This window comes from Motacilla alba, chromosome 3, assembly GCF_015832195.1.
Source record: "Motacilla alba alba isolate MOTALB_02 chromosome 3, Motacilla_alba_V1.0_pri, whole genome shotgun sequence".
Taxonomy (NCBI): domain Eukaryota; kingdom Metazoa; phylum Chordata; class Aves; order Passeriformes; family Motacillidae; genus Motacilla; species Motacilla alba.
In genome coordinates this window covers 93,282,616-93,310,026 of record NC_052018.1, presented here as the reverse complement: position 1 = coordinate 93,310,026, position 27,411 = coordinate 93,282,616, and the positions used below count along the sequence as shown (strand labels likewise).

The 27,411-nt window shown below is 35.4% G+C and overlaps 1 protein-coding gene across 7 annotated transcripts in view; it reads left to right on the top strand.

Moving 5' to 3' along the window:
* The window catches only part of USH2A (usherin), a 374,988-nt gene that overhangs the window by 49,916 nt on the left and 297,661 nt on the right, over positions 1-27,411 (top strand). For all 7 annotated transcript variants that reach the window (XR_005256607.1, XR_005256606.1, XR_005256608.1 and 4 more), the window contains exons 10-15: positions 117-312; positions 1,049-1,179; positions 10,745-10,940; positions 14,194-14,835; positions 20,187-20,370; positions 25,403-25,566. Coding sequence is in view for 3 of the 7 variants with exons in the window: in XM_038134130.1 (XP_037990058.1) it covers positions 117-312; positions 1,049-1,179; positions 10,745-10,940; positions 14,194-14,835; positions 20,187-20,370; positions 25,403-25,566 (1,513 nt within the window). In the remaining 4 variants the exon portion in view is untranslated. The remainder of the gene's footprint in view (positions 1-116; positions 313-1,048; positions 1,180-10,744; positions 10,941-14,193; positions 14,836-20,186; positions 20,371-25,402; positions 25,567-27,411) is intronic.

The window sequence follows — 27,411 nt, the reverse complement described above, 5'->3', positions numbered from 1 at the left end:
TGGGGAAAACAGATAGACAAAAATATGAACATAGAGATTATATTAGTAAACTTGTGAGGTGAAGAAATATTCATGTCCAAGAAGCAGCATTTTCTTTTATTTCTGATTAATTTCAGTGTGATCGCTGTTTGCCATTGTACAATGACAAGCCTTTCCGTCCAGGTGACCAAGTTCATGCCTATAATTGCAAACCATGTCAGTGTTATGGCCATGCAGAAAGCTGCCACTATGACTTAGCAATGGATCCTTTTCCTCAGGAATACCACCAAGGCGGTGGTGGCGTTTGTGATAACTGTCAGCACAACACAGCTGGTAAGTCAAAGAGAAAGGACCGTTTATTTTACGGTTCCTTTTTGACTAAGTCTTTTGTCAGCTGAAATTAGTAATGCTCTATGGCTAACAGTCCAATAAATTCTCATGTGGTGTCAACATTTAAGCCAGGGAAAATTCTGTAAAATTTAATCCAATCTTGTATAAAAACTTTCATGCAAAACACATTCAAATAAATAATTAAAATATATGGTTTCAAGGCTATTCCCATTACATGTGCTGGAGCATTTAAATTCAAAATATAATCTTATTGGACCAGTTTAACAGACAATATCTAAAAAGGTTGTCAAATTTTTCTCTAATGTCAGTTTCATGCTTATTGAATACATCTCTTTATTCAATGTAGGTAGTACATTTGAATACTTAAAAAATTCTCTTCTATTTCAGTTTTCTTGGCTTAATCTAGTAAAGATAAAAAAGAAAAGTTTCAGGTTCAATTTTTCAAAAAAAAAAGTATAGGCATTTGCGTTGCACAGCTTTTATGTAAGTGTGGTATTATATAACAGATGGAAGTTTAATGGAGTAAAACATAGTTTGTAACAGGTTCATTGTTTCATATGCTCTGGATCACTAAATTGGCAGGTAGAGATGAAAGGTGCATTAAAATGGACGTCCTGAAAATTATAGAATTCTCTCAAAGGAATAGTCTTTAATTTTGAATTATACAGCTAATTTTAATGAATTGGAAGCCATAATGCATAACCTTTCTTTCATGCAGGAAGGAACTGTGAGCTGTGCAAGGATTTCCATTACAGACAAGCAGGTACAGATCTTTCAGCCACTGATGTTTGCAAACCCTGCAACTGTAACGCAACAGGCACCAAAAATAAGAGCCTCCTGTGTGATAAGGTAAGTAGTCCTAATAGAGAAAAAGAGAAAATGTTTCAATCAGCTGGGTAGACGGCCATAAGATTTTACAAAGTATATTCAGATGATAACTAGTCTATATTAAAAAAATGCTGAAGTCCAGCCTTTTCAAAATGATCATTGACTAACACCAGACATTTAAAAGCTGAGAAAACAGAGAGGAATTTGAGAGGTACTGCTGAAGACTTACTCATCTAGATCAACAACAGACATAAAAGCCCTTGTATAAATAGTAGTTTTGGGATGCTATCTCTGCACTCAGTAATGTTAAAACATCTAGGTTTTGAGTGTTTTTGAAGTCTTGGTACTGTCTTAAAGATTCTAAAAGGTTTTGAAAGTTCAGGCAATAAGCTGAGCCTGAACTAGAACTAAAATTAAGCTACTTTTCCCTATAATAAGACAAGGATTGATCTCCCTTTTAATTTATGAAGTCCATTAAAAATAAAAGAAACCCGCAAAGTGATGCTGAGAAGAGAGCACCGTCAGCTATGCTTTTAAAGTCAATGGATTTCATTGTCATGCAAGCTGTCTAGTCCAATAATAAATCTATCTGTAACTTTTAAAACATGCATGTTGGAAAAAAAGCCAGGAAAAGTGATTAAAATCTTGAACATATACTAAAGATGTGTTGTGGTTTGTATTCTGTTCACATGTATCCTGTCCATTGCCAAAATCTAAATTTTGTTGGAAATAGGGAAGAAATAATTGTTTTGAAATTTATTGTAAAGGTAGAACTTATTCTTTGTGTGTGATAGAACTTCTTCGGCTTGTTACCACTTCTCCTATCTCTTCTTTTTTCAACACTTCTATTTGTAAAGTAATCTCTGGCTTTTTTCGTCATATGTCTCTTGTCATTGAATTTTATTTTACAGTGAACTCTTGTGGATCTTACTGTATTTTCATCCTCAGTTACCATCATAGATGTACAGATATGTGCCCATTTTGGTCTCAGTGCCCCTCACAGGACTCATGCATTGGTACATATTCTGTGTGACATACAAATATAGCAAAATATGTTTTTTAAAATAGTCTGCTGTATTATAAAGAGAAATTCTTTTATAATTTTCAGTCTTCTGAAGTAACACACTCTGCCAGTGACATAGAAGTGGAAAAAAAAAAGCTTGCAAAACACAGGTATCATGTTAGAATTATTTTTCAAGACATGGAGGAATGAAAGCAAATTCTAATTTATGTATCCAGGGTTTGTGGTGAAATGTTAACCTAAATCAGCTTTAACTGCGATTAGTAATCAGAGTAACAGTAGTTTACAGAAATCAGTGCTTTATACTTGAATATACAAGAATGTTGATGATGCCTGACTATGAAAGTATGAACAGAGAGATAAAATGGGAAAAATGGGGGAGACTATTGCTCAATAAAGCATCAATTGCTGCACTAGAAGCAGAGCGGGGAGAAATGATTGAGAGGCATTAAAGAATAGATTAATAAGGCTGGGGACTAAAGGCTGAAATGAATTACATGAAATAGGAAGGCATCATTGGAGGAAGTGTTTTCAAATTTGACCTGGAAGATGGAATCATAAGGAATAAGGACCCTACTCATGAAAATTAATTGTCACATCACATTGATAATTTTCAAGGAAATTTGCCAAAAATGGGGCAGAATACACTTTTACTGCATAAATCATCACTTTCTTCAGATCATCAACATTTTTTTCTTTGTGCAAAGTGCCACTTTAGTCTCTAAGTTCCAAGAGGTACAGAGTTCCAAAATTAATCCATTGAATCACAAAGCAGTCTCATCTATCGAATCACACAGAAAGAACATTCACTCATCAAATGAAGTATTATTCATGCTGATAGTTTGCAAGGTGTGTAGAAGAGCTGACTGCAACACAGTTGCTCCCATCTCAGTTCTTTGCACTGATCATGAAAACTTTTTGCCTCTTCTGTTACATATGCACTCTGCCCTTGGTGAGAAATGCATGTAGATAAAGATAATTTCTCCCTTGCAGTGTTTCTCACTTTTCTTACCACTGAAGATCACATCCACTAACAGACCTGGGTAGACTTTATGTTTTAAAATACAGGCTTTGTATTTTGAAGTGCAAATCATCATAGTAAAACTTTAAAATTGTGACTTTATGGCTTAGACAAGTAGAATTAGTGACAAGTAGAATTTTAGGAGTGGTGTAGCAGTGCACCTGCAAGCAGATTGTTAGGTATTTTTGCAGAATGAGGTTTTCTTTTAAGACTGGTGAGTACAAGTGAGAATTGCTGCAGCCTGATAAAATTTGTCCACTTCTGTGCTGGTTATAGATGTTTAGTCATTGTAGAAAAGATGGTTGTGTTGTCTTTGTGAGCATTTGTCATGAAATATTTCAAAAAATCAGAAAGTCCAGATGAACTGTTACAGGTGCTTGAGCCTTAGGAGAGTGAAAGAAAAACTGGCTGCCTTCCTCCTTTCTCCCTAACAATTGACACCTGAGAAAGTTCTACCAGAATACTGCTGATGTAATCATTCTTGCTGTAGTTGGAGATTAATGTTTTCTGGCTCTCATACCAAAACCATTTACTCATTTTCCTGTACTGCTTTTTACCCAGACTGCTCTACAAATGCTTACATATTCTATCAAGAATGGCAGCTTGTGGTCCTTTCGTGATTCTGTTATAGTTGTCATATTTAATGCTGGGGGAAAAAGCACTCTTTTCCTGGGCATTTCTTTTTAGAGAAACTTGAAAGTGCTGCTGTTGCCTTTACCTAGTTATCTTTAGTTATCTCACTCAGCTTTTGCTGATTTTTAAAAAATTACCCTTAACATCCAAATAAATACGTATCATGTACTTCTGGTTGTGAGGAAACTGTGTTTTACTGCAGAGAATATTGTTCAGAGTTGCAAAGACTTGATTTTCTTCTGTCAAGGCGGCAGCTGTATTGTCTCATCTTACAAGAAAACTCTAAGGCAAGAAAATGAACAAAATGCTACTTACTGTTTTCTCTGAAGAGTCACATGAAAGCATATTCCAGTACTTCTGAGTAACTGTCTGAAGAGACTTCAGATTTCACCTTGCTGCACACTCAATAAATACTGTTTTTTAAAAATTATATATGTATATATATATGCACAAAATGAAAATAGTATTTCTATTTTCACTTCTGAGATAATTGTTTTATCTAAAATTAGGATGAGCCTTTCCATTTTCATTTATCTATTTACACGGATTTCAACCTGTTTATTGTGATTGACAATAAATAAATAAATTGAATATGTGTTGCGAGGGAAAGAACACAGGTTAAAGCAATTCATCAAGGGGATTTCAGTCAACAGATGTACCAAAGAGAATAAGAAATGTAAAGAAGGCAGATGTGTCAGTGAAAAATATTTTGCATGGTGGAGTCCATAAAAAATCAGGTTATCAAACACTGTGTATTCTGAATCTGGGTTTCCCTTGATGGGAGGCCTTTAACTTTATCGCTAAAATGAGGGAAAATTAGCTTTTTAATGCTCATTAATCCTATGGCTTTATTTCTGATTTTATACAGTAGAAATGCTGGTTTTCTGCAAGAGTTTATTTATGTGATTTGGTCCACTCCCACCCCTTGGAGTGTTGTGGGCAGAGGGTAAATGCCTCATTTTATGTTTTGAGCAAAAGTAGTGGAAAGCTACTGACTTTTGAAAGTCATCATATGTGATGACAAGAAGAGATATCAGGGGAGTGCAAAGGAACTTCATTATTGCTGCTTATTCAATTTTCAGTTCCCAAAGCCGACATCCTGAGAATACTCTCAGGTATTTGGTGTCAGACCATTAACCTATGTGTGTGAGCCAGCACACTGTACTGTTCTCATTTCCTAAACTGGAGGAAAGGAGAAGAAAAGAAAAGTCCTCAACCCCCTTGCTCCCCCTTCCTGAGATGGCAGACAACTGGATACTGGGGTCCTTGCCAGATTTGCCTCAAGTAAGAAGATAGTGAGAAATATATGATTAGCATTTATATCAGAAAGGCAGAACATTGAGACTGGTACCAGTCAATTGCAAAATTGGTGATGGCAGGATGAACAGAAAGAATTTCATGCCAGACCTAAATACACTGCTGAGTCTTGCAACACCCTGACACTTGGAGTTGGTCAAGGGAAGCTGCTTCGGCTGTGGTAGAGAGTAAATAATTGATATTAGTAATGACTTTGCCAATTATAAAATTTTTTTTTTTTTTCAGGAGTTTTTGGGCTTCAAAACCAGAAGTTAACTTTGGAAAAAGAAAGTTATTTTTTTATTTATTAAAATCCAGCCTCATATTGCATTATTGTCCAGAACTGGAGAGACTTTCTGATTACATGTTTTTGACACTATGTTGCTTCTATTACAGACACCAAAAAATAACAATTTGAAATTACAAGCATATCCAAGACAAAAGAGTTGATTTTAACTTTCAGAAAGGCTTAGGCAAATGATTTTTTCCAGCAAATTGCATTTTATAGTATAACAATATGTATGGCCAACAAGAGTTTAAATAGTCAGAAGTTACATTTCTGATACTATGATATGTACGTGTTGATTATCTACTAGGTGAGTGCTATGGCTAAGCAGTTTGCTGTACTCTAGTGAACAATTAAGGCAATTCTTTGGAATATGTCACCCTTTGTCCTGGGTGTTAAAACTCTTTTCAAGTCCATGTATCAGTCTAGTAGCAGAAGGGTTGCTGAACAGGCTTCACTTTGAATTTGTCATTCTAGATGTAATGTGTTAAAGTGTCCCCCACTTAAAGAGCGGTAGTATAAGGGTCTAAAGCAGGTGAACTGCTCAGTATACCTAAAATTCAGAAACATTAAGTAGTTGGATTCCTGATTAGGAACAAGTCTGCAGCTGTGGTTTAGACAGGAGAAGTTTGCTGGCATACCGTTTGTAACTGTTTACACTCGAGGATATAAGAATAATGTGTATTTTGCCCATAAATTATAAATGACACAAGGGATACATGTGAACTCAGCATCAGTGATTTTCTATATCAAATAACAATTGTAGTTATGAGGTCCCAAGACACACCACCACTTGGTAGTAATGCTTGGCCAGGTTAATTTTGAGAGTGAACAATCCAGTCAGATATTTTCCATCAGTGGTTTAGTACAAGATGGTCGTGTTAATACACTGTCTGTTTGTGTCTGCTGACTATTTGGGTCAGGACCAGGCTTCTCAGGCATAAGTAACAGGAGAATAGATTCCTTTCTGCTCTTCTATAACCAGCACTGGTCATAGAAAATTGAAATATTTTTCTTTAAATGGCAGATAACACTTGAATTGGGGAAGGGGGAAAGTTTCAGTAATATCTTCACTGACCAACTGGTGAAATTCTGGTTAACGAACCCTTTAAATATTCATTGCTACCAATATTTTCAATGCTACCATAGTTTCCACAGTAAGCTAGATTTACAGAAATAATAATGATACAAAAATAGCCTTTTTCCTTTGTAATTCACTTGGATTTTTATGTAGTTATTGAAATAGTTTGTTCTCCCCATTTTGATGTAGATTTCCATGTTATAACCTGTGGTACACTTATTTCTGTAGCATTATAAACATTTATCAGCTTGTTCAGCTTCTTTGAAACAAGATTCATTGCCAAAGCCTTGCAGAGATTATTTTGGTACTTCTGTGTCTGTACAGAGAAATTAAAGATACTGTTTTTCTATATTTCTGTTTTTTAAATCCAATTCTCCCCAGATTAAGCCCAAATATTCTTTTTATAGGGAGATCTGCAAATGGTTTTGTTGGCTGGTTCTTGGATAAAATTTAAATTTTTTAGTTGGCCAGACATTTCTCACTCATTTGAAGATTGATAGCTATTCTCCAAGCATCATTTTTTTACCCTGTTATGATAAAATTTGGGGATGTACATTTTCTGCAAGTGTGCGTGATGAAAATTACTGCTCCTTGTAATAGATTGACACAAAATTATGCTGAAGATCGTGGTATTCTTTGCTTCTTTTAGCACTTAGTAATCTACATGTTTCACTTGTGGCATCTGGAAAAACCTCTCCTTTGCTCACAATTAGCCATGGGTTTTCAGGTATTCAGGATTAGAACAGCTCTGATGTATGAAATAAGACTTATCTAGCACAGTATCTTCTCTGATTTCCAGAAGCATGATCCTGCTGTGATGTGCTTGTCTAGATTTTAGTTATTCATGGGTTTAGGGCAACCTGAGCTAAACTCAGGATTTTCATCTGAGTAGCCACATGTTTGGTGTCCACATATGGAATTAATCCAACTAAATTTTTTAAGCAAGTAACTCCTTTAAGTTTACTTTATTATAATTTCCTGGGTGTTCTGTCTTATAACTTTATTAAAAAAAAGAGTATTCATTCTGTAAGACACTCATGGTTTTGTAGCCACGTATTCCCTTCATTTTGATCCTTTATTTCCAAACTGTATAGTCTTTAGTCTCTTTTCATTTTTATCTCTGCTTATTCTACTCACTCTGTGACCTCTTTTATTTTACAGAAGGTAACCCAATACACAAATTTCGTAAAATGTTGATAAAAACCAGATTTTTGTGACACAATGAGATTTGCCGTGTAATTTTCAGTTCTTTTATTGATAATCAAAGTATTCCTGTTGCCTTTTTAACTGCTTCAGAGCTTCCAAATGATTTGTAGGGGAAATGGAGCAGCTTTAATAGCTTCTTTCTTGAGTGGTAATAGCTAATTTTGAATGTACCACTGTCTACCTGTAGTCAGTGTTGGTTTTTCCCAGGCATTAAGTTTGTTCTTCTTGATGTAGGAATTAATTTGAATTTTTGGTCATCCATTTGGTTCAGTGTATGTGATATATTAAGATATTGCTGACTTAAAGAAATGCAGTAGTATCATGTAGCATGATTTCTGTTTGGGAAAAAAGTACCAATCTTTTCCAATATAGAGTTTACATTTCTAATAGAATGTACAATAATAATACAATAAGAAAAAAACCTACTAGAATGTAGATCTCAGAAATTTCCTCACAGCCTTTTAAGGAGAATGATGTAATTTTAGTGCTCTTTTACTGGTGTGGATTTAAGAAATTATTAAGTATTTCAGTAATGTTATTTTTTTTCATCTAGAACTTGAGTCTCATGTGCAGTCACTTTTCAACAGATGAGATTTTGCTAAAATATTTTTCTTCTGACTTCTTTGGATTTAAATCAGTCTTAAAAATCATTCCTGATATAGAAAGGTAGCACCTCTTTCATAGTGAAGAGCTGTGGAAGACTTCCTTTGCAATCTCTGCTGTGGTTCTCTTTCCTGAATACTACACATAATCATAAAAGCATTAGTTGGTCATCTGCTCTCCTCCAAGCAGAGTTGTTGTCAGTGCTATATCCAGTCAGTCATGATTTTGTCTGGATAAATCTTGATACCTCTAGGAATAGAGATTCCACATCCCCTCTGGATAGCCTATTACTTATGTTGCACTTCTCTTTTAGTGAAGTGTTCCAATGTCCACTGTGAATCTGCTAATCATATCACTTAATTATTTATTGCCCTGATTCTCTGGTAGTCTTCCTTTGTTTCTGAAATTCAATTTTTTTTTCCTTCATACTTTAGACATGTTGCTTGTTAAATGCTCATTTTTGTGTTGCTGTATTGTAGTTTTTAAAATGTGGTGGTGGCTATCCTCTCTTATTTAGCTATTCTATTTTGATCTTTCTTTCACTTACTTAAGGAGAAATTTTGCATATAATGCTTTCCTTCCTATGGTAGCTTTAGGAGTAACTTCAGAGTTTTTTTTGGGTATGAGTTGAGTGCTGTTGTGTAACCTGGGTATGCTGCGATCATGAGCACAAAAAATTTCTTTTACAGTTAGGCATCAAGCTGGGTATTTTTCTTCATTTAGGATTAAACTCAGAGTTGCTTTTCACATGTGAGTTCTCTGATGAATGGCTGTGATGCATGACTGGGTCTCTTATAATACACTAAATATCTAGATCAAATCCAGTCTAAAAGGGAATTAACTTGAAAATCCTTGTTGCTGTGTTTTCTGCTATTGTGGTCTTTTAACTCTTCTCGTACTTGCTGTTGTCCTGCCTTTCTAATATCTACATCTTCCTGAAAAATAAGGCTGATAGATCAGTAATAGATCTCTATCAAGAAGTCATATTAAAGAGATTTTATGGTCTACAGAATCCTGTCATGAGGAAAGGGTAGGAGTATATGAGTTCCTAACTTTTATTCAATATTTCCTGCACTGAGAATTTACTTTTAGATGTTGAAATACTCTATTTAGTATTAATAAGGCTTAGAGCTTCATTTTAGATTTGAGGGTATGATGATGTATTTAACTGGAACTTGCCAGTAGCTTTGTCTCTCCTGTTGTTTCAGCTTGGCTTGACTCATGGATTAAAGATGAAAAAAACAGCTCTTAAGAGAAATTTTTATTTCAGTAGCTAATTAAAAGCAAAGTACATTGACCTACAGTTGTTGATGTCATAGATGAATACTGGTTTTGAATTATTGTACTTTTTCATATTTTAAATATTTGCTCTGAAAAAAGCAAGCTGACCCAAAGAAAATTCCTTATAACACAGTTTCTTTATTTCTGCATTTCCTAGAACACTTCAGTTAGAAAAGTTAGTTTTTGTTTCTTGATCATGACTCCCAAACCTTTTGCCAATTCCCATGTCTGTGTTGCTTTGACTCCCTGGGATTGTTTTTATTTTGTGCATTAACCGACATCTCTGTTTCTCCATCTCTGTGCTGTTGCCCTTTCCTTGTGGTTGGTTTCCCCACCATATTGGAAAGTGATGAATGTAGAGATTTGGGCTTTTTCCTGGCTTTCAGAGGTCTGAAATTGAGGTAGCTTTTCAGGAGCCCTTTAATCTTGCACAAGATATGGGACTCAATGGTCCAGGCATAACAGAGGATGTGTCAGCTACTTCTGAATAGCAATGCTACACATTTAGGGATAGGGTGAGGATATTTACATACCCCCACTGAAGTGGAATTGTTTGGATCCCAGCTGAACCAAAAAAAGAGGGAGAGGGTTTCAGTTGCTGAACTGTTGGATCACATCCTTCAGTAAAGGGAGAGGAAATGTACCTTGGATGAGTAATAGAAAATGAAAACCTTCAATTTTGCTTCATTCTTATTTAACTAACATTTTCACTAAAATTAATAAGCATATGGGCAGAACAAAAAATTCAAAACTTGACCTTTGAAGATGATAGTTCTTTAAGGTAACTGTGATTGAAAAAATTTTTCATTTTAATAGAAGTCGTCATATCTACAATGCAATTTTGTGAATATGCTTTGCAGGTTTTCTGTCCGGATAGCAAATATGGCCGCATTGTTTACTCACTTCTTTTTCCCTTCTGTTTTGAAAGACCAGGACTTTTAAACTCTATTTAAAAGTCAAATAGTTACACTCTGTTCAATATTTCTCTTTTTACCTCTCTCTCAACAAATTAAAAAATGCTCACAGGCTTATTTTTTTTTTCTGTTCCATTTAAAATTTTCTCTCCCTCCCAATTCATACTCCCATTCTTGTTGCTAATGAATGTATCATCTAAAAATAGATATGTTCATCATTCTGTAATATTTTGTATCTTTCTAGATTGGAGGCCAGTGTAATTGTAAGAGACATGTGTCTGGCAGACAATGCAATCAGTGCCAGGAAGGATTCTACAATCTGCAACAGTCAAACCCTGATGGCTGCAGTCCCTGTAACTGTAATACCTCTGGGACAGTCAATGGAGATATTACCTGTCACCAAAATTCAGGACAGTGCAAGTGCAAAGCAAATGTTATTGGTATGTGTAATGCAAGAGTTCAGAGCCATTTTTCTTGTTTTCTCTGGAAATAAAACACACTTGATTTCTAAATTAAAGGTATAGAAAGCTTCTTTGCTGAAGGCAGATTGCAAAAAATGAATGAAATTACCTGTTGAAAAATCATTAATTTAATAATTTTATCAAACTGCAGCTTGAAGCTTAGTTTAATCAACCCTTGAGAAGTTTCTTTGTGGCATAGCTATGTTAGCTTACATAGATCCATACTAATAAGTCACAGAAATAATGTCATTTGCTTACTGTGTAGATGTTTCTTCTAGGAAATTAGCACTTTTTAAACATGTTTTGTACTTAATGAGTTCTAAGCAAATAGTTTCCATGCTAGTTTTCTTAATAGACCAAAATAAATGGATTTTTTTTCTCAAAATATTCTGTGCTACAGGGTCCTTTGTGATAAATCTATCAATTTTTTTCTATTATATTTCTTTGAACTGTTCCTATGAAATGCAAAATAAGTCAACATAATTCCACAGATCATGTACATAGCTAGGGTTAGTTATCAAGGGCCACATAATTTTAATTTTGTAATTCAATGCCAAGCTGATTATAATAAACTGCTACCTTCTGTGTTATTTATCATTTTTTTACAAGACGTGCTTTTTTGTTTGTTACTCCCACAGGTATTTTTCAGAAATTAGATTTGATTATAGCAATTTATTACTTCCAGCATATTTGAGGGGAGCCACAGCCACATAAGGACAAAATTTATCAAGTGCCCAAAACACACAGTATATATAATACACTTTGAAATGTTGATGTATGGGAATATTATGCAAGGAGAATTTCCTGATAAAGTGAGCCTTGCATGGTAACTGTACATGTCTCAGACTGTACATGTGTCTCAAAAAGAAAAATTCCTCTTCTTTGTTATTAACAGAATTAGTAATCTGTTTTTTCCTCACCCTAACCGGGTTCTGGGTTGCATTAATAATGTTCAAGTACATGTTAATGTATTTGATATTATATATACCCTTACTTGTGAATGTGGACTCATTTGTAAGATTGTCTTTGTTGCTTTTGGAAATTAGAAGAAAGAAGAAAATGTAGAATAACTACAAATAATGAAAATAGCTTTAAACAGATTGAAGCCTGAACAGTTTCAGTCCTTTTTTCCTGCGGAATGCTGTATTTTTCATACAATGAAAAGGATGCTAAGAGTAGAATACTTCTGTGCATCTCAAATCCTTTTTCTACCTTCAAGAAAAAGTACTTCAGGGCATTCTTAATTATATATTCGTTGCCCGCATTTTACATTTGAACCTGTGAAAACACTTCTTAATTCGGTGGCAGTTTAGCAGACAAGAAATTCACAGTCTGGTTCTCACGTATTTGGTTATCTACATATTACATTTTGTCCCCTTGATGAAAACATTAAGAATTGTTTTCATTTTCACTGAAATAGTTGTTAAAAAAAAAAGGAAGTGTGGATCTATGCTTTCTGTACTTATCTGTAGCTATGATGGGGGGCTGTAGTTATGCAAGTGTTTTGTTTGCAGGATAAAGACTTAATTCTTTCCAGACTAGATTCTCTTTTTTTGTTGTTTTCCAAACCAATTGTAAATAAGCTTCTGTATATTGAAATGTGTGCAGCAGACTTTACCAGGAGACTTTCCTCTTTGGATTTCTAAATTGGTTTTTAGAGCAATCTGTCGGTTGCCATTTTGATCTATTTAAACAAACATAATAACAGAAAAATGCAACTATGGACTGCAATGTTATGAAACATGAACTGTTAGAGTTAACACAACTGTTAAATCTTACTGATGATTCTATCACCAGTAAAATACATTAGCACCAATAATTTTATTAAAGTAGGTCATTCATCTAGAATAAAAAGGTAGAAGAATGTGAATTAAATGCCAAGCGTGCTAACTCCCCTGTACTTGTTAACATTGAATGTGATGCCCTGTAGGCCTTCCTCAGTATCGTTAGGAATAGATTACCTGTCAGGAATATGTATGGCATATTCAAATAAGCACTGCGCATATTTTAAAAACTGATATGATATGAATCCATGTAGACCAATTTTAATAGTTCAAAATGAGTCATAATTCTTGTTAACAATACAGTTATTTTTAAAATTTGCAGCAATAGTGGTCCTTTTTTATTTTCCTTATTGAAATTAAATGATATGCCTTAGGTGAGTCATTCATCACTGTTAAAGGAACTCGCCTTCTGTTGGAGATTTTGAGTTTTTATCCATATATATAATTCATTGCCTACCATTTTTAGTTTTATTTTTCTACATGTAAGTTGCTACGTGTATTTTTGTATGGTTTTGTATTTTTTTAAATGATGGCAGTATTTTGCTAGAAGATTATATTTATATTTTCCTATATGAAACAATTAAGTCACAGCTTCATAGTGAAGGATTTTCCCTCTGCAAGGGAAAAATACGTAACTGAATTTGCATTTTTCGTATAATAATCTAGTTTGCTTTCTTGTAATGTACATTTTATAAACTAACATATAAATGCCATCTCCTGGGGCAGGGATAAAGCAAGCATTGATTTTGAAAACAAAGCTTATAAAACTACAGGATGAAGCATGAACAAAACAGTTGATATTTTCATGTACTGCAGGAGTTAACTAAATCGTACATTTAGATAAAAATATTTCATTTTGGATTATGGAAAACATTTTCTGCTTTCAGTAAGGGCTAACAATAAAGACTAACATAAATACAATCAATGATAAAACTGAAGTATGGTGTTAAGCAAATAATTTGTTATTGTTAGTCTAACCTGTGCTGTCCCAGTATATATTTAATGTTTTTAATACAATATATAAATCTATTATCCGAACAGATTGTGAGCCTAGTGCCATTCTCTGTATATTGCATTTCTGCAATATAGGGTGAAGAGTTCACATAGGCATTGATTGTGCAACAGGTGCTGTTCTGGGGGACAAAGAGATTAATTCTGCTTTGTCTTAGAAATGTTACAAAGAATCTCTTGCAGAAGTATCTTTAATTGTATTAAGAGGCCAGCAGAAATGCATTGCTTCTGAAACAGATTGGAAAAGTGAACAGATTTTTGGGATGCCACAGTTATTCAATTGATTTGTGCAGCCTCATCACTCCTGTTAATTATGCTGGTGAAGGATCAGTCCTCCTTTTTTTTTTATTTCATTGTAGTATACTTATACTTTTTAAAAATGAAATGAATAGCTTTTAAGATTTAGGGTTTTTTATTAATTCCTTTTCTCTTTCCAGGCCTGAGGTGTGATAGCTGTAATTTTGGATTTAAAGCTCTCAGATATTCTAATGAAGATGGATGTGAGCCTTGTTGGTGCAACAGCCATGGCTCAGTGAGTCAATTCTGCAACCCTCTCTCCGGACAGTGCAATTGTAAAGAACGAGTGAAAGGGCTTCTCTGTGACACCTGCATGGACAACTTTTATGGGCTGGATGTAACTGGTTGTAAGGCTTGTGAATGTGATGCCGCAGGGTCCATTTTAGGAACCATGTGCGACGTGAGGACAGGGCAATGTGTGTGTAAACCAAATATAGGGGGAAGGCGCTGCGATGAGTGCCTGGATGGGTACCACAGAGTGCAGAAAGGTCACTCCTTCCTCTGTCTGCCATGTAACTGCGACAAGGCAGGGACAGTAAATGGCTCTCTGCTTTGTGACAAATCGACAGGACAATGTCCTTGCAAAGCTGGTGTGACTGGCCTTCGGTGCAGTCAGTGCATGCTGCAGACGTACAACCTCAGCATGAGCAACGCCCGTGGCTGCCAGCCCTGCCACTGTGACGCTCTGGGCACGTTGGCAGGAACAGCTTGTGACCACGTTTCTGGGCAGTGTGTCTGTCTGCCTCAGCGCCAGGGGAGAAGGTGTGATGAGTGTAAACCAGGTAAGGAAACGGGAAGACAATTGATTTGATGTTGTAAATTTTGCTTTGTTTTTTATAATTTCTAACAGTTTTTAACGTGTTTGGACAGCTTCATGTCTGACATGTCTCTGACATATGTTATAATTATTTTTCCATTTCTTCCTAACTGTGTGAGTGAGAAGGAAGCATTATTTTCCTAATCACCACCAAATATTTATTCTGTTTTCAGATGTTGTATAATTTGTATTATTACTGCAGTTTCAACATGTCCGAAATAAGGTTAGGCTACTTCTAGATATTGAAAAAATATATGAATAATCATGTCCCAATCCTTGAATAAGAGGTAAATTGGCATAATGTAATGAACAGCAGCTATCCTCATAATGAAAAATGTGGATTTGGAAGGCAGAGTGCATGCTCTTCAGGAAGGGCACTTCATGAATAAAGCTGAGCATGGCAGGAGGCACAGAGATGGTTGCTTAAACTTTGATGAGGCTGGCAAACATGTGTCTTAGAAAGCATTCACCTGCCTTGCTGTGTTGGAGTTGTGCTGGCTTGCACAAGGACTGCTTACAGTTTGGCCCTACAAGTAGGTGATATTTGCAGTTTGCTACATATTTGTTCAAGATTTTGTGCCGTATTTTTAAACAGAGTTTAAAAGTTCATTGTAAGCGGGGAGCTCTGTAGTTTTATTTCAATGTTTTTGTTTTAAAAAGTAGGTGGGTAAAGTGGAACTATAGGTAATGGTAACCTACCCTTCATCATAATATTAAGCAGAGAGATTTAGTTCAAATTAAATACATATGCAATTTATTCAAGTAGCAGGTCACATTAAAAGGTACATTATAGCTCCATTGGTTTTAATATGCCATTCAATAATTTGAACAGAGGTTAAAAAAGCTGCTTAACCTCCATTAAGTATTTTTTAAAATGCTTTCATTTAAATTATTTTAGGTACATATACTAATAAATAAGGCAGCATTCTGTTTTTCTTAGTTCCTCCTCCAGTGCTATTTGACCTGCTAACCCTCTATAGCAGCCACTTAATCAGAGATCGGCAGAGGAGTGATGTCAAGGCTCCCCGAGTCAGTGACCGCCCTTGTCCTTGGAAAAGAAAGGCCAGGGTTTATGCAGAACTAAATGGTTTAAAAAGGTTTAATTGATAGTGTGAACAGGCTGGTTTCTAGAAAAGCTTACATGGCACTCAGAGGAATAGTCCCACAATAGTTCCTGGTAAAAAGAGAAATAATTAAAAAAAGTATTTGTGTAAGTATTATTTTAAAATTTTCTAACTAACAGCTTTAAGCATGTATGTGCTGAGCACTGAGCTCTCTGCTGCAGGTGAAAGTGTAAATTCTTATCTTTGTAAAAGTACTGTATTGCTCTTAGTAGAGCACAGTGAGCTGTGCTATTTTTGCTATTTGTCAGAGCTTATTTAGATGTTTAATATTTCTAGCTTTTATATAAATATTCTTTGTTAGAATGTACCAAAGGAGATTTTTCTCCCGAACAGGGAAGAGTATAAAAAGTCTTCTATATAGAAATATAGAAGATTTTAATTGGTTTCAAGTATTTAGACATGTCCTATGGCTTTTTTTTTTCTTATTGTGGGACAAAGATAAGAAAAGGTACTCCAGATGTAGAAGAAAATGTATTCCAAGTGTATATGTAGCCAACACAGCCTAATTAAAGCACACACAAATTAGTTAACACTAGCAGCCCTGAAAACATACTAAGGATTTTGTCATCTGTTGGGACATTTTAAGTTTACGCCAGAAGGTAAGTGGCATTTAAAATAATGTCCCAGTGTAGCATATCTTCTATGTGCTTTGATAAAATCTGAGAAGTTTTCAGCAGTTACCAAAATCTTAATGCAGGAAGAGTTGCCAATTGAGAAAAGATCAAACTGCTTGTAGCTTTTGGAAATTGTTTTTCTTAAAGCACTATTTGGTGCATTCAGCCATGTGTTTCATCTGTTGGGCTATATCCATGACCTCCTGTTTTCCGGTTTGTTTTCATACAAGTAACATTTTGGTGGATTGGTGTACATTTATTTTTTTCTTTAGACTAATAGTGTATGCAAAGAGAGGAATGCTTGATTCTAGCCTGAAACAAAATGAAAGAGTAGTTTTACCTTGTACAGAAACTTGCTTTTGAGATGTCCTAGGCTGCAGTGGTCAAAACACAGGTTCTCTTCAACCCCCAAATCGTTGTGAGCATTTTGTCCCTGCCTCATTCTGGAACAGTGCTGCTGACTGGGATTTGTGCCATACAAATCCTATTCAACACAGGCCTTGGATTTCATTGCAAGAGCAGCAAAGCTGTAAAAAGACATTTTGTTTTGTAAGTTCTTTACTCAATAACCACAGATTTGCATAGGATGCTACATAGTATGGAAAAGATGTAAAGAAACATGTAGAATGTGTGTTTCTGTGCACCCATACTGAGGATTTGTGCACATACTACCTCTCTTGGCCAGAAGAATGTGAATTATCTTGTGACAACATTGCTGCTCTGGGTAACTGCATTTTGAAGCCCAGCCCGTGATTAAGAAATGAGCATTACTGCCATAGATAGTAAGCATGTAAAAGTGCTAAGGAATTGGTCATGTGTTCTTTCTCTGTACAGTGGAAGAAATGGTAGGAGGATGATTAAAAAATGTAGTGGAATACTTTGCTATGACTTTCATTCTTCCTTTTGAAAAGTGTATTTGATTGACAAATGTGATCAGTTATGGCTGAATTGGAGAAAAATCTGAAAAAGAATAAGCATAATACTAGTTACATAGATAGATCTCAGAGAGATTTGCAGTGGCTGTCTTAAAATTGGAAATTGGCTTGATTATACAACAATGGATCCTTCGTAAAGCAACTTTTATGAGCCCTTCTAATCTTGCTGTAAATTAAGCTTGCATTAAGTTGTTACTCTTTCCTAGATGAATTTAAATTCTAGGTGGTGAAAGTAAATAATAATGATTATGACAAACAGTATGAATTTGTAATCTTGTATTTCCTCTTTTTCCTCTACATTTGATCATGATAACTTACAAATTAGTTGGGGAAAGAAATTTTTCTCATTTTCCTATCCCTCACTTTTAAAAAAATGTTTTGCCTTTACCTGCTACTTCTGGGGGAAAAAAAAAAAAAAAAGAAAGTAATTGTGGTAGTGTCCAGAAAAGTTTAGAGCATTTCTAAGAGAGTGTAATAAAAAATATCTTACCAAATCCTTCACTGCTCTACAGTGGTTTAGGCAGTGTGGCTGTAGGAGAGCCAGGATGTTTAACACTAAGGTATAGAGTAAAATTAGTGATTGCACTGCTTCAATAAAAGCAGTATATTGATCCCGCTCAGGGAAAATGAATTTATTTTCTAGAGATATGCTTTATTTCCCATTATAGACTTAGATGTTACTTAATACAAAAGAATCATGGAATCATAGTTCTGTGCAAAATTTCAGATGGACAAGGACCTGGTTTAGCCTGAGTGCTTATCACTTACTGCCCCTATAAAGTGGGTCCTGAAGAAGTGCTTTGACCTTCTGCATGAGTCCAAGGCTTCAACTTGTTTCCAACCTTCCTGTTCGGTTCTTCGAGTGGAGTCGTTCATTGTGCTCAGGAGTGACATTGTGGGGAAATGGTCTCCTGTATTTATGCACAGGATGGGTACTGCAGAGCACAGAGAAGTGCAGCAGGAGATAATACATGCTGCCTCACTAATAACTTCAGGCTATTTGCTCTCTGTGCTGCCTCAGTTCGGGGCCTCTCTGGAATAAAGTGCCAACAGTGTGGTTTTTTATGATGCGAATGTATGTTAACTGGAGACTGATATCACTTCACTGTCCACTTGAGATTTATCTCACCAAGGACCAGAGGCTAAACTTGAACAAAGATTTGAGCAGTAAAATTCTAATGTTTTCAATTTGTTTAGTTTCTCTGCTATTTGGATATGAACTCACAGTGCAGCACTGCTGCAAAGACGGAGAATACCACCCTAGGGGTGTATATATAGAGCTATCTCTTGTAAGACAAATAATAAGGCCTTGGGCAATATGACATGTTACAATATAATTTTGGGCTACTTATTATAAAGCAGGACATTGGGAAGTTATTGGACAGCAAAAAATATTCAGTAGCTGAGAACATGGCTAAGAAACTACTGATTGAACTTGATGTGGAGAGAGGGCAAGTGTCTGGGAAGTCTGTGCAAATGCTGCATATCTCAGTGGCAGCCAAAATTTTTCTATTGAAGTTGTACAATAATAACTAATAGCAACCAGCCACGGGAGATAGAAACTCATATCAATTTTAGGATTCATGTTCCAAGATAGGTAATTGTTGTTGTCTAGTGTCTCTTAATACTGTGGCAGTGGCTCTCAAGCATTGCTACATTCTAAATAAACTGTACTCCTCCAAGGGAGGAGGAGAAAAAATAAAGAGAAGAACAACTTGTGTGAACAAAACAGTTAAATATTTATTAACAATCAGGTAAAAATAGAAAATGTTTTGGAAACTTATATAATTATATTTTTACTAGTGTGCCATTACTTGAATTGTCTTCTGATCAGAAAGAAATTATTAAGAATGAAATAAGTCCATACATTGTGAAATAGATTATGCAAGAGGAACAGCATCATTAAGAGAATGTGTGTAAAAGCTCTTTTGTTAGGAACTTCAGGTAAGGTTGTGAATAATGGGTAAATTCTTGAATGGCCAGATTAGAGGTGTATAAACTGTATCTAACTGCATTTTTCAGTAAAAGATAAACATCAACATAAATAAAGATTGCTTGTGGGGGCAATAGGAGTAAAGATGGCGTAGCAGAATCATACCAAATGTGCTGTGGGAAATGTGAAATGAATGCTTAAATTCATAATTTGAAATAATACAGGAACAGAACAGGATTCAGGGTGAAAGCTGTTTAATACCAGATCAGTAACTTTCTTTTAGAAGTTTCTTACTTTCTGTGAAAGTATTTGTGTAGGTTGCAAGCTCTGTGTTAAAGAGGAATAAAATATAAATAAGAAATGCTCATCAAATGTTGTTTTGCCAAAAAAACTCTATCTTATTTCAAGGATTAAGTCAACCACTGGTTGAGAAAAATGAAGAGACATTCTTAAGAAGATATGTGCATTTCTTATGGTTTGCAACTGGCCATTTTCAGAGCTGAGATCTCAGACTGGAATGGACAAACGTCTCTTCTCTGTATGCTACTTTTTGTTTCTAGCACTTGTGCTGCATTCATGAGTATTTCTCACATCCTTGGGTCTTTACTTTCCCCACAGACTTGTTAATATACTCCTCCTATTTTGCATTTGCGCTGGCTAAGAGTCTGAAGAAAGATAACCAACATTCGCAAAATCCCTTTCTTTTGCAGGTTTTTATTTTTCTCCATCCAGCGTCACTGGGTGTCTGCCATGCCTGTGCCACATAGCTGGTTCTGTGAATCAGATCTGTGATAAACTCACTGGCCAATGTACTTGCCAAGATGCCTCCGTAACAGGACAGACATGTGAACGTTGCAAAGAACTTTATTTTGGATTTGACTCTGTCACAGGGAGGTGAGTGTTTCTTTTTTTGCAAGTCACCTGTAATCTCCTTGTTACATTTTTCCTCATGGCTCAGTCAAGGGTTTAGTGACAATGGAAAGATGTGTTCTACGTAGGTTAATCCTTCCATGAGTTCATATGTGCACTCTGATTTACATGTGGTACATTACACAGTCCTCTGTGCTCCCATGAGCTGAAGAAAATAGAAATTTTGCTACAGATTTAAGTAGTAACAGCATGAAAGATGTATAAGGCTAAGTTATAGCAATTTGGTAATTGTTTCCCTATGTTTTCTCTGCATCTTCAGTAAGGTGTGTTGTTTTCTGGGGTGTTAAACATTGACTATTAAGGTAATTTACCATTCTTACAACTAGTGAATGCTGTTGAAGATTTCAGGAAGATTTAATGGGGGGTGGCAGGGAGAAAAGGGGAAAACTACAGATATCCCTGACTCCTCAAATTTCTTTTTGTAACAGCAGTACAAATATTCACTGCATCTTTACTCTTGAAAATTTGTTTTTCTGAAGCAGTGCATTCTTTTTCAACATTTTGTTATGTGCCACTAGGTAAATTGTATTTCTAATGTAGCCTGGTGTCTTTAGGTACACAGATTCCTTGGATTATAAGGGGAAAACATATCTGTATAGCGCACTGTTATTTCAACTATTCCGCTAACTTTTTTTTTTTTTCCCCAGGATCATCTTTTTTGCCTAGCCCTTACAATCTCAATTTCCTTTTAAAATATTGCCCAGAAAGATTGCGCCGCTCTTATGCTATTATCTTTTCATCCAGATTGATGATGTTAAATTGTTTTGTTATATTTGGTATTTTTGCCTTTTAAAAAACCAAACCCACATACCACAAGCAAAAGCAAAATCTGAACAATGTTCCCCTCCCTCTGCTCCTCTCCCCTAACTAGTGTGGGGTAGACATGCTTTTAGGCCGTGATTAGTAATGTCATCCTGCATATATTTGACATTATTCTGCAGATTTTTCACTTTAACTTTTCTGTTACTGTCACTCATTAGGAGATTTTTTAAAATTATTTTTTACTGTTTCAGGTCACAGAGGCATCTGCTAATAGCCATAAAGTAATCTGTAGAAATAAGAACTTCCTATTTTCACTTCCTGTCATTTCTAATGGTGAGAAATAAAGTCTGTGTAGTATTGAAGTTCCCTTTGAAATATATTTTCCTTACTATTAATGATACCTTTTTATTTTAGTTACTTGGAATAGATTCTTCCTTCGACCCTCAGTTTTAGCACATTTGTGCTAAGCAATAGCTTTTCTGAGCTAGATACTGGCTTTCAAATACATGCATTTTAATCTGTCTTTTGCAATCAAAAATGTGGAAATATAAATTATCTAGATGCAGGCCTTGTTGTAAAGATAGAAAGTTTATAGAGTTGTGGGATTTTAATCTGAATTAACTTTAATTCTTTAATACTAGTTAATCCTCATGGCAGTATTGAAGACTATGGCTGTATATTAACGTGATGAAATTATGTTGCATTTTCTTGGCTCTCTTTTCATTGTTGTCTTCTTGGGCATTGTACCTCTGTTCCTCAGGCAGAAGCTTTTATCCACTGACAATGATAATGCAACTCTTTATTTGTTAATCTATTTTATTCCATTTCTTAAACTGTTAATATCTTCATAAAAAGAGTAATATGCTTTTTGTTTCTCCATAAAGTTACCAGGTCATTTAAGCCATCCTTGCTCCAAGTGTCTTTTAAGGACAGACGAGGATGTGAGCTATCTGTAGTGGCAAAGACATATCTGTCTTTGCGCAGTAGCACAAAAGGAACAGAAACTGTGATACACAGAGATTGTGAGGCTTTAAGATTCTCCCACTCTGAATGTGTATGTGAGCTGATTTATTTTGTGGCGTTTTCGAGATAAAACACCACATATTCTTTAACGCATTTCAGGTTATGAAGCAGGAAAAATTTCTTGGCTTTTAACAAATTAGGAATACTGAGTCTTTGCAGCAATCTGAGCAGGTCTGTAATGGTTGTGAGCATCTGTACGCATTTGAAATGCTTTACCTCTGTATTGTTTACTATAATCAGCTGGTCAATAAACATCACAAATTGTTTATCTATTTATATATATATCTTGACAGATTACTGTTTACGAAATCCATTTAGCAAGTGAGGTTTTCCCATAAGGATGAAAAATGAAGATTTTAAACAGATTGCTGGAGAGGCTCTAACTGCACCTAGAGAGTCAATGTAATAAAGGTTTCTCTATATTAATATTACAAAAACCATTTATCCTCAGAAAATCAATATCACAATTCATCTTGGCATGACACTTCTCTTTCCACGTTTTAAAAGTCTGTTTTCCTTGATTATATATAATTCTGTTTTAATAAAACTCAAATATGTTTGACTTAGAGTACCTTGAAAAAGTAGCATTTGACAAGAATACTGGAAATATTTTTCACATGATTAAAAGTTACTTATCTTTTAAAAGAATTGAATTTTTTTTTGAAAATTCATAATTGACTGAATCCTTAATTCTGACTGAAAAGAATGAACTATGCCTAACAAGAAATCCAGTTCTAGTTTTTTGCAGTTAAAGAACATGATGCATGTGATTACACAGAAATAATGTGTAATCCCATGGAGCAGAATATGGTGAAATATCTGCTGTTATTTGCAGGATCAGGAGCCTTATTCACTATAGGTGAAGGTAGGGACCCTACACTTTTCCTAGAAGAAAAATGCCACAAGCAGAAAGGAGCAGCCCCACCCTGCCAGGCTGAGAACTATCACTGTGACTATATGGGTGTTAAGTTTGATTGTCATGTGTGAATGATAATCAAAACTAGAATAATCAGGAGACCCTTATTCATAAGAGGTGCAACAGTATACAGGAACAATAGGAGAAGCTTGTCTTTCTCTGTTTATCTATCAAGAAACTTTTGTTAACATCCCTCCCCCCCACTAAATAATCATCATGTAATGAAATTATGAAATAATAATAAAATACTGTCTTACTGAGCATTTTTTTGTGACTTAACTGGATTAAGTTAAAGTACTCTAAAACAAAACCTCTATTTAAAGGGGGATTTGGATGCACTGTCTGTAGATGAAAAGACTTTTGAAAAAATTGCCCTTTTCTCTTGACTGTAAAAGAGAGCAAACTGCAGTATAGTGGCTTCCAAGAGAGAATGTATTTTATTTATTCTCAAAAGGATATTAGTCCATAAAACAAATTTGCAGCTTATTTTGCAGCTTTAGCTTTTATCAGCCTTTTTAAGGGTGTTGAATGATTCCCCAGGAGATCTCACAGCACGAGCTGCTGTGAAGTAAAGGAACTCCAATACAGAGAGCTCTGCGACAGGCAGAAAATGTATGTGAAGAGTTTCCTTAAGCTTGTTTAAAAATCTGTCACATTTAATGCCTATTTCACTGATTATTGACCTGAATTTTAGTGTCCTGATGTGAAAACAGTTTCCACCTTCCCCTCCTCTCTCCCTTGCCTTAAAAGCTGATACCTAAAACATAATTGAACTCGCTTCTTTTTCTGTTTTCATGAAGATAGTAGGAGATACAGACCAAGGTGTGATGGTGGTGACTGGGAAGATGGCAAAGTAACTTGTGTAAGGACACTGCCACATATTTCCTTAAGTCTGGTGAAACTGGCCAAGGAAAGATCAGCCAAATATAAATTGACTCTTGTTTAGTCTTAGGGTTAGCAGAATAAAGGGGGCAGAGCATGACTGCCTTGGACTTCTCTGGAGTCTTCTTTTTGCTGCTTCATCACCTTGGGACCTGGCATCTGGAGTAATTTAAAATTCTCTTGAGGCTGATGTTGCTTATGCCCTGAGGATTGGAGTTTTCCAGCTCAGTACAAGGGGAGGGAAGTGCAGACTTCCCAAAATGTTTTAGCTGCAATGTACCTTCCTATCTGTTTCCCAGACCATGGCATCTCAGAGCTCTTTTTAGTCTGCAGCAATTAAAATATAGTGAAATTAGAATCTAAAGTGGGAAGTTTTATTTGCCATTGTTGACTTTGTTATGGGTAATAATGGCAGTCTGTATTGCAAGGGGTAGCATAACAGTATTTGCAGTATGCTTTGCTTAATTTATGATGTGTTCAAACTCTTTGAATATTTGTACAATCTGACATCGATATCCATGCTATAAATGAGTGTCAGTGGGGAAATAGTGTATCATGTGAAGAGCAAGTTGATCACAAGAGGTTTCACCTGCAAAAGCCAAAGCATAAATTAATCCTGGAAGTATTTTACTGGTGCCAAAGAGATTTACAGAATTGAAGCGGGGCATTTGCGTGATACCAGTGCTTTTAATTTTTTTTTTTAATTTAAAAATAATTTACTTGTAGATTTAATTAATTATTCACTTAATTATGTCAAATTTTGTCCTTCAGGCTGCAAAAACATTGTGCTTTCTGTTATAATATTAGTATTTTTGCTGTTTTGTTTCCTGTCACTGTTTTATCTGAATTTTTTTCCTCTCAATTTTGGTCACCATTCATTCTCCTTTATTCACGGCATGTTATTTTTTCAATCTTTCAATCTTGCCTTTGTGGGCAAGAAATTATTAGTTGATTTATTTTTTCCAACTAAAGCATAGTTTTCCCTGAGGTAGAAGGTTGCCTATTTTGTGCAGGAACCTCTTCAGCTGGTTACATATGTATCACTGAACTCTGCAGCTCTCAAGAAAGGTTGTGTGAGTAAGGATGTAGGACTGAGTGCATAATGTGGTTATTAACAAATATTATTGTCCAGTTTGTGTATGGATCAATATGTATAAAAACTTTTTAATTCTAAGCCATTTTTATATAAATTAGAATATTATTCTGGCAGTGAAATGTTTGTTTTTATAGTGGGCACCTTTTTTGTAAGTTTTTTTAATCAGACTAATAGATTCTCTGCTCTGTTTCAGACTACTGAATTGTTTATGATGTTTTAATTATTGTTGTCCAAGAATCTTCTAAACAAAACCCTACTGTGCTTAACTGAAGTGTTGATGTGTGTTGATGACTTCCTTGATTTGTTTTTGTTTATAGATGTCAGCACTGTAATTGTCATCCTGCAGGAGCCATTAGTGGGACTTGTCATCATGTTACTGGACAGTGTGTTTGTAAACAATTTGTAACTGGTTTGAAATGTGACAACTGTGTTCCCGATGCCAGTAATTTGGATGTCCATAACCTCTTTGGTTGCAGTAAAAGTAAGTGAATGTTAGGTCTTAAAAGCATGTCTTTCAAATTAAAACTTTTAATTGATTTAGTGAGTATTGAATTAGGTCAGCAGTAAATTATTCCCTCCCCACCCCCACTTATAGGGTCACTGAAGTTTGGGTGATTTTTACTGTATTGTAGGATTGTTTTCTAGAGAGATGTATAGAATCCTTCATGTCATACACACCTTAGGCTTGTAGTTTAACCCAGGGGAGAAGTTAACCCATAGTTTCCTTGCACATTTTCTTTGTTGTGACTAATCCATAGTTCATCTTTTAGTCAAGAATGTAACAGCATTTGTACAACTTAGAGCTTAGCCCCCTTTCCTGCCACTGACAGGAGGCAAGACATCTGTCTTTAAAAGGTCTGAAGAACAGAAGATTTTTTTCAAAACCTACTCCTAGTGATTAATTCCAAATATTCTCCTCAGTGCAATGTAGCTTTGCCTTTCTCCTCCTGGGGCACTTTTTCAGTCAGTTTGGGAAAATATGTGATGTGATGTAACAAAGGATCATAAATTGGCATGTGTGAGGTCAGGTCAATGCTGTATTGAGGGTCAGATCATGAACTGTAATGAAACAAATTGCAGTGGAACATCTGGGTATCATGATCACCAGCACATAGTCTCCAAGCTGGCAGAGTTATTAAACAAGAAAAGGCAAAAGTATATGTCATAAGAAAATTCAGTACTTAAGTTGTCTTTGGGTCAGTATTCACACATGAGTTTTGAGGGCATCATGCTATGCAATGCCAAACCATGTGGGAAGTAGCTCAGCTCACTCTGAAAAGCTGTGTTACATTTTGGTGGCACACCTTACTGCCATACACAGTTAACAGTCCAGCCTTGGAAGTCCTGTAAGCGATGAGTGAGGAACTCTGCAGGTGCTAGCTGAGGGACATTTTTGTCAGCAGGCCTAATTCATAATGGCCACACTGGTCATACTGGTTCAGCTAGCTTGGGTAGCCATGTGTAATGCAATAACAGGGTTAGATATTCCCAGATTATCTCTGGAATATGCTTCTGGATCTTCCTTCAACAAACTATATCTTTGTGTGTTCTGCATGGGTATTTATATGATATGCATAACTGTGATATGTGAAAACCATGGATTTGCAAGCAGAGATATAAATGCAAAGTATTTACAGGTAGAGACTGCTCTCACTTTGATATCAGTTTGTATTTAATTGTGAATCAGTTTAAATTTCAAATAATATGCATTGTAGAATGCACAGTATTATAAATGGTCATAAATATCTCAAAGAGAATGATTTGTTTCCAAATACAACTTTTTCTAGCTTTCCCTAAAGTTTGGAAGTATTTCAATAGTTTTGATTCCTTTTCCCCCATACTCTTCTGTAAAAAGCACAGTATCTAGTCATTGTTCAGGCAGTTGATTGGCTCCTTGTTTCTTTAAAAAAATGTAAGACGTTTCAACTGAATGTGTAGTAATAATAATACATGGCACTTTTATGATGCTGTACATCTTCAAAGTGCTTCACAAACATAAGCCAACCTACTTACTTGTGTTGGGATACACATTGGATAAAGGTCAATAGCAATTCAACTATAAAATTGATTAATAATAGTATGACATAGAGAAATAATATAATAGATTTTGGTTAGATAAAAATACATCAGGCAGTATTGTAAATGACAAGCGGAGTCCTCTTCTGGACATAGAGGATATAGCAATTGGAGTCTTTTGGTTATTCATATCAAAATATTTGAACTTGTTGCACACGTGTGGAGCTTTGCTTGGCTTGGCATTTGTAGTTATTTTCATTGCAGAACAGCATTTTGTTGACACATTCATTACTGGTTATAAGTCTTTGCC